Genomic DNA, 8,985 nt, shown 5'->3' on the forward strand with positions numbered 1-8,985 from the left:
CATGACTAACACAACCAGACTTCTCCCAGGGATATCACAATCAACCTGAGGAAACAACTCCACACCTTAGAGAAAACTCCATCACAACCTAGGGCCCATCGATCCTCTGTTCCGTCCCAACACTCTTCCAGGTTGATACCACAAAGGCAACCAACCGGACACACCCCAAATCCTCCGCATTGTTACCCATCCGAGGTAAACAACTGGGTACACAATGATGCATCGTCATGCGGTTCACGCTAGTAGCTAGCTAGACCCGAATCCGTCCTGCCATGAGATTCCTCTGGATTAGCTCACCGGACTTCCACACACGTCAGGAACAGAGTACGATCTCTAGCTACGAACCGAGATATTTAACCCACGATCTAGCTAGGACAACACTTAACTCTAGGACTCAAGACTCCAAGAATTAAGCACAACCATACCACACACAACATGCAAGCGTCACACGCAAGCAATCATCAATCACCACACACAAGGCTTAAGACACAAGAAAAACAATCAAGCAACTTAAGAAACAATAAACATGCATGCATCCTATATGCTCCCAACCCCAAAATTTTAACCTCAATTTAAACATCAAATTTTCATGCATCTTAACTCCCATATTTTTCACATGCATGCGGCTCTTTCCCTTCCGGAGATTCTCGCATGACTTGAGAAAACAACACTCCAATGGTCTGATCTCCCATCAACACCATGAGGTTACATTTCTCTGGTTTTGGGTACACATGCGGCTCTTTCCTCCCCGAAGATTCTCGCATGGCCTCACCAACAACCACATTTCCCACTCTAGAGGTTAAACTTTATTTTCTTATATTTTTGGGTCCTCATACGGCTCTTTCCACACAGGAGATTCTCGTATGGACTCACCAAATATAACACCCCCTCAACTAGACCGATCTCCCATCAAGTCTAGGAGTTTAACCTCTCCCAAAAATTCATGCAAAAATAAAAATAAATTTTTATATGCATGATTCAACCCTCAAATTACTCAGTTGTAAGTAAGAAAAATATTACTAATTTTTCCACCGATCCCCATGACCGAGAAAAATTCTCAAACCAACATGCATGGCATTTCACACTTGTATGAGATTTTCAAAATTATTCTTCCATCAAAATATTTTAAACCTTTAGATCTAGCATGCAAGGCATTTCACACTTGCATCTAGTCTAATGATTTAAAAATACCTTAAAATCTCTCTTGTTTACATGCAATCTACAGATCTACATGCAACAAGGAACTAATGCAACACACAAGGGCCGATGCATGAGCTAGAGAGCTTACACACCTCCCGGTCCCCAAAATCCACAACTCACCTTAGCTTTGGAGAACTTTGGCCGATTAGAACTCCACCACGCCACGCCGATCTGACAGCACTTCCTTGATCTTTAGCTCCTCTCTTCGCCAAGATCTTCTCCTCTTCTTCCTCTTCACTCGAAATCAAGAGATTTCTTCTTTAAGAGATTTGAGAGAAAATTTGGGCAGAGTTTAATTGTCTAGAAAGGCTTTTGGTCGGAAATGAGAGATTAGAGGTGCTATTTATAAGCCCTCCACTCGATTCTCTGGGCTAGCAAGTGTCAAAAATCAAGTGACAAATGTCACAATTTTTGCATGTACTCTCTCCCACTCGTGTGTGCATCTCACTCGCTGGCGAAGGAGGTTTAATCTGGTGACACGTGGTGTCTCTCTCTCATGCAGAGACTCTTCCACTTCCCACGTCCCTCCATGTCTCTCTTGCGTCCCAAGTACGTCCGTACTCGTCCGCAGAACCACCCTTCGTCCGTAAGTCCATTTCCTCGGTAATCCCCGGTCCCCTTGACCGTGACACCAACTTTTACGCCATCTTCGGACCTCTTCGTCCGTGACACTCGGTTGTCTTGTCCATCTTCGGACCTCCATCCCGTATGTCCGATCCAACCTTTGTCTATGGTTCATTGACCGTTCGGTTGGTACATGGACATTCCGTTCCCATGGTCCATTTTACGTCTTTTGTACCATTTTTCCATGGTCATTACTTTCTTTTTCCTTCCTTTGGTCTTTTCACCATTGTCCTTGATCATTCATCATCCATTGGTCCGGATGTCCCAACGGTTTCCGTCCGTTCTTCGGCTCTGGGCCCTTCCGCGACTTGGTAACTTTAGGCACAAGTTACTTAGGCCATTCTCAAATCTTTTCTTTTCTTTGTCTTCCCAAGACATCTCCTCGTCCTCCGTACATGTTCTTCGTGTCCGGTACGTACTTCGTGATATGGTTCATTACAAGGCCTCCTTTGCTTTTTTCGTTAAATCTCCTAGCCGATCACGGCTCAAAACTTTAAGTTTTGGTTTAAGTGCTTTGAGCTTCTTGGAGAAATGGAAAATTGCAGAAGTAGAGTGGTAAAGCTGCTCAGTGCTGTCCCAGTACTCCTGAATAAGAGGCTTAAACCCATGGTCATGGATCAAAGTATTAGTGAACTTAAAAGGTTTCTGCGGGCATGGAGTATCTCTTCCTATCTTATACGAATCGAAGATGGTCAGAGCAGCCACCAGGTTCAAAGACTCCATAAGATTGCTGATATGTATGAATCCAAGCCGCATTGACATGCACCCTATCAAGCTTCTTACAAATTAGCCTTTCCTCTCGTTTATTGCACCAAGTAAAAAGAGGTCCATGAGTCTGCATATCCATGAGAGAACAATATATGATAACCTCTTGAAAGTTTCGCATTCCCAGAGTAATAGAGACCACTCCAATGACAGCCCAGAAAGATGTGCGTTTTAACAGGTCCATGTCAACCCACTGTACCCACAGAGATTTCCCATGGGAGACAACTCTCCAAATAATTAGTTATAGGCAACACACTTCATTTGCAACCAAGCCCTCCCTCATCTTGCCGTAACTAAAGGATTGATATCAGTAAAGAGATCTTCGTAACGCCACTTCTCTATTTAACAAACACGAATCATATATCTTATAGTTCCACCAACTATGTTTTAGGGGTTCCCAAAGAACCCGTATACGAAAAAGTTAGTTACACGTAAAAAAACTCATTGCATTGTTTAGTCGTTAATGTTTTGAAAATAGTTAAGCGATGGACTAACGCCTATCGGCTACGCGTCCGAGATATGGGGATTAATCGGGAATTATAATAACTGTCTTTAATTACCTTTTGTTGAATTTTATGATTGTAAATAAGATATCAGCACGCAAAATCAAAATGGTCTCCAATATTTTGTTACGAGACAGCAGAACATGCATGTGCGTAGTTATGCGTACCTCCCTCGCTATAATTGACTCTTTTTTACTCATATAGTATAACACCTGTCCAAAGCAATAAATTTGAAATTAAATTTTGTCAGCAAATTTAAGATGCTAACTATGTTTCATTTTTTAATTATGGAGTATGTATCAATTAATATGATATTTAGATATAATAAATAAACAAAATATTAAAAGTTACTAGCATAGAATATATTTAGTGTATAATCAATAATCATAATCATTTGATTTTTGCATGATATAATTAAAACAGCAACCTGATATTGCTTAAAGATTCTCTCTGATGCTTATTAGATATTTCAAAGAAAGCTCATGAAAGAGTTAGAAAACAAAAGTAAACACAAAGGATGATACGAGAGCAGAAGTATTTGATATCATCAAAGCTGCAGGAAATTTGTTAATTGTATTGCAAGATGCGTGTGAAGATCAAATGTGATATTTTTAAAAATTAACAAATAAAATCTAAAAGTATATGTAGGTTATCATCTAAAATTTAAATATTATACTCCGCAAAACAAAACATTTGCTTCTTATATCAGTGTACTAATGAGTGTCAAGAGATATGTATTTTTCATATTTAATTTATAGAATAACATATAGATATATATAGTAAATATCTTGCATATATATATATAGTAAATATTTGCATCACGTGTTTTGGTATCTATTGTTATCATGAAAAAAATTATATATATTATTAAAGGTTTTGTGGTGTTCCATTTTATAAATGATACAATACCTACTCTATTCTATAAAAGATGGAGAGTCAGTTTTTAAGTACATAAAAAAAAATCTATGACGTTAACAATATTGAAATCTTAAAAGGATAAAATTTGGTAAAAGCTTCTTCCAGATCCAAGATTATTTAACTGGTCAATATATCCTTTTGAGAAGAAATAAAAAGTGATTTTTAGTAATATAAAATTAAATAAAACTTTCAAACATATATTTATGAAACTGAAGAAGTATATATATTTTTAACTAAGATTTTCTGAAATAATCTAGAAAACATTCAAATTTATATTTTGTGGAAGAAGGAAACATATTTACGATCTCTTTAGATTAATATTACTCTATTCATTCAAACATATAGAATGTTTTAGCTAAAAATACCAAATATATTGATGAAATACAATCTAATTAACTGTAAAAATTACTGTCAAAATGTTTTTTTTTTAAAAACAAAAATATCTAATAACATTAAAATTTGAAAAACATGTATAAAATGAAAAAACAGAGGGAGAGAACCAATTACGTTCAGCCATTTGTCAACTGAGTCTTTCACAAAATTCTTAAAGTTTCTTATCTGAAAGACTTACATTTTTTTTCTTACTTTTTTAAAAAAAAATTACATTTTTTTTGGATGAAAAACTCATTTAAAAACTACCACTGCAAATGCACTAAAAATCAAAAGCCGAGTATCAAAGTACGCAAAAATATAAGTCTACACGTAGAAGACTCATCGCATCATGTATTAATCATTTAATCCTATGTAATTTGGTTGATTTTTATGATTGGAAATAAAAATATCAGCACACAAAACTAAAAATGGCTTGCAATATTTTGTTTCCACACACAACAACATGTAAGTGCTTAATTATGTAATTGTATCTCCCTCGCTGCCAATGCATCTCACTCATTTTATTATAGTCACTATTACTCCATTATCTTGTAATACATATAGTACCTGGCCAACGTCAAATAGTTTATGATAACTTCCGTCAGCAAATTCTAGTTACTAACTAGTTTTTATTTTTTAGTTGGTTTTTTTTTAATTATATGTTTCAAACTTTCAATTATAGTGATGTTTACATACAAATAAAACAATAAACTTATTAAAATATCATGGAACGGCCGGGTTATATTGTCAGATAAATTTAGATTGACATTCAAATAGATTTAAAATATTATTAACCCAGTTCTACAATATGATAAATTATTATTTATTATTTTGTTAACACCTATATATATTAAAATATTACACATGTCGAATTTAGTTAATTTAATTATAAAATTTAGTTAATTTAATTATAAAGATATAAAAAAATGTTTTACGGTATATTAATAACTACATAATTATTGACGGTTATGAGGTGTTCCATTTTCTAAACATGATAGAGTGCTATCCACATCCACACCAACTTTATCCTATAAACAAGGAGAATCATTTTTTTTTGTTTTTTTTGGCTCAACTACTATTTTTCATTCACCCATAAACTGATTACACGTCAAGTTCCACAAGGTTTTTTACCTAATCTCGCACAATAAGGATATAATTGCTAGTTTTATCCCTTTAGTTATATGGGTATGAGTTCATTGCTTACGGCTCATTTATAAACCTGGGGAGAACCCTATCTGTGAGATACTCTCTCTCAAGAGATTAGTTTCGGACCCCTTTATAGGTTTGATGATTTGCTCTAAGTTAACAAAAAAAAATGGGGACATAATTCATAAAAGGAGAATCATTTTTTAAGTAGATAAACAATGTATTTTTATGACGTTAACAATATTAAAATCTTAAGACGATAAGAATTGAAAATAAAAGTTATGACTGATCCGACAATATTTCTATGACGTTCGTTAACAATATTTTTAGTAATAGTTACACAATGTAGTAAAAGTTAGTGGTTGAAATTAAATGCGTTTGCAAGAGGTTTACGGGAGATCCACCAGCACATGCAATTTCCGTTAAAATAAAAATAACAAATTAACTGTAATATAAAATCATAAAAAGCATAAAACACAAAATAATATTATTATGATATATCAAATAATTTTTTCATATAAACAATAATGAATAAGCATAACAATTCAAAAACTTTTTCATTATTATTACAGAATTTATTAAAAAATTTGGTTATTATATACGAAAAAAAGACACAAAATAATTTTCTATATATATATATATATATATCTTCTTTGTTATTATTATAACTAAAATAAAAAATACTAACTGCTTACAGAAAAAAAAAAAATTGAAATCTAAGTAATTTCAAACGAATCGAAGCAATATTTAACATTTTTATGATTGCTTTTAAACGCTAATTACAAGCACAATCATCCCCAAACACTGCGTTTGATGATGGTGCAAACATTGAAACTAACGGTTATCGTCTCGATAGTTTTCATAAACCTTTCTTTATATTTTTTTTTCTGATTTTTTCGTGTTTAGAAAGATGAAAAAAACTATTTCAATCTACTCACTTTAAATGACGATTAATCAATTTTTATAATTTGGGTTTTGTTTTTCGACGTCAAAATTCTATAGGGTCCTAAAAGCTAGGGCTTCCCTCTACTCCTTTTCCCTATAAAACCACTCCCATCTCTACACTCACTCTCCAACATCACCTATCTTAAAAAATGGACTTTTCAAGATTTTTGCTCTCTCTCTTACTCTTTCTAGTGTATCTTTCTCCTCTGCCTCCACTTGTTTCAGCTCATACCACTAACCACGAAGACTTTCTCAGGTGTCTTTATCACCGGATGAACGACAACACCGTCGGATCCAAAGTCATACACACCTCTAAAGACTCTTCCTTTTTCTCCATCTTAGATTCTTCCATACAAAACCCAAGATTCTCGGTTCCCGAAACACCTAAACCGGTCTCAATCATAACTCCGGTTAAAGCAAGTGACGTTCAAGCCGTGATCAGATGCGCACGGCTGCACGGTATCCATGTAAAGATCCGCAGCGCCGGTCACCACTTTGAAGGTCTATCTTACATCTCGTACGACAAACCATTTGTTGTCATCGATTTGAGAAAACTTCGGTCTATATCACTTGACGTCCATAACCGGACTGGTTGGGTCCAAACCGGAGCAACCACTGGCGAGTTGTACTTTGAGATTGGGAAAACCGCCAAATCTCTTGCTTTCCCAGCCAGTATTCACCCAACCGTTGGCGTCGGAGGACAGTTTAGCGGCGGAGGTTATGGCACGTTGCTTAGGAAATACGGTTTAGCAGCCGATAACATAATCGATGCACTTGTTGTTGACGCGAGTGGGAGGATACTTGACCGCCAAGCAATGGGAGAGGACTACTTCTGGGCGATTCGTGGAGGCGGGGGATCAAGCTTTGGCGTTGTACTGTCATGGAAGATTCAGTTAGTCGATGTTCCTTCAACCGTAACCGTGTTTAAAGTCAAGAAAACATCGAAGAAAGAAGCTGTTAAGGTCATCAACAAGTGGCAGTACGTTGCGGATAAGGTTACTGATGATCTTTTTATCGGCGTAACGTTGGAGAGATCGAACGAGAACATGGTGCATGCTTTGTTCAGTGGACTTTATCTTGGTACCGTGAACGATCTTGTGGCTTTGATGGAAGAGAAGTTTCCGGAGTTAAAGCTTGAGATCGAAGACTGCAAAGAGATGAGTTGGATTGAGTCTGTACTCTGGTTTGCTGATTTCGCTGAAGGAGAATCACTTGGTGTTCTTGCGAATAGGAAGCGTACATCTCTATCTTTCAAAGGAAAAGACGATTTCGTTCAAGAACCAATACCCGAGGCGGCTGTTCATGAGCTATGGAAACGATTAGAGGTGCCTGAGGCTCGACTTGCAAAGCTCATACTAACTCCATTTGGTGGGAGAATGAGTGAGATCGCAGAGCACGAAACGCCATTCCCACATCGAAAAGGGAATCTATATGAGATTCAGTATTTGGCTTACTGGAGAGAAGAGGAAGACAAGAACAAGGCCGACACAAAGAAGTATCTCCAATGGGTTGAGGGTGTTTACGATCTTATGACACCTTACGTTTCGAAATCTCCAAGAGGAGCTTATGTCAATTACTTGGATATGGATTTGGGGATGTATCTTGGAAAAGATAAGACAAAGTACGATGAAGGAAAGAGTTGGGGAGTTAAGTACTTCAAGAACAATTTCGAGAGGTTGGTGAAGGTGAAAACTAGTGTTGATCCAACAGATTTCTTCTGCAATGAACAGAGCATTCCTCTGCTTAAGTCCGTTGACGATATCTAAAAATAACCTTATGAGCTAGTCTTTTTATCCGTGAAATCATCTGTGTTTATTGAATACTTGATGATGCTCCAAGTATTCAAGATTTCTCTGTGTGTTTGTGATATATGTAATGTGTGTCTCGAATGAATAAAGATTTCATGGTTTAAATGTTTTAATAAAAGCAGTTTCTTCAAGAGCAAGCAAGTGTAACTAGATCAAGAAACCAATCTCGAAACCCTTACGGAACGTTGATACATGAATTTGGTAACGTGAGATGTGGTTAACTGGTCTTATCTTGACAGAAACATTTATTATCGTTGCTATTTAAGTTTCATAAAACAATTAAGTTCTTCACTTTTATCAAAGAAAACTTGTAGTACTATTTCTTAATACAGAATGATTAAACTTACTCTTCCACAACAATACAATTTATTTCTATAAACTCTTAAATATCTACCCAAAAAGTCAACATATTTTGATTACAACTTTAAAGTTTAAACATACTGAAATAGTATAACTCACAATTAGGAGAGGTATTGGTTTAAGATTTAGAAAAAATTTTAATGACTTTAAAAGTTAGGTAAAATATGTTGTTTTTCAATCAAGACTTTTAAAAACTCTTTAAAAATTTGGTGTTATTGGTTGTGGATTTGTAAAAAGTTATCTAAAATCTTGATAAATCTAGTGTTATTGGATTAAGAGTTTTATAAAGTCATTAAAAGTTTTATGTTATTCAAGTAAAACAAAAGAATCTTGGATTGTTAATG

General features: G+C 35.4%; 1 protein-coding gene across 1 annotated transcript; it reads left to right on the forward strand.

The window, feature by feature from the left end:
* Positions 6,609-8,414, forward strand: LOC104724998 (cannabidiolic acid synthase-like 1). The gene has a single exon (XM_010443587.2). It carries the CDS (start codon positions 6,623-6,625, stop codon positions 8,237-8,239), a length of 1,617 nt encoding a protein of 538 aa, XP_010441889.1. The 5' UTR covers positions 6,609-6,622; the 3' UTR covers positions 8,240-8,414.

Source organism: Camelina sativa, chromosome 11, assembly GCF_000633955.1.
Source record: "Camelina sativa cultivar DH55 chromosome 11, Cs, whole genome shotgun sequence".
In the NCBI taxonomy this organism is placed as follows: domain Eukaryota; kingdom Viridiplantae; phylum Streptophyta; class Magnoliopsida; order Brassicales; family Brassicaceae; genus Camelina; species Camelina sativa.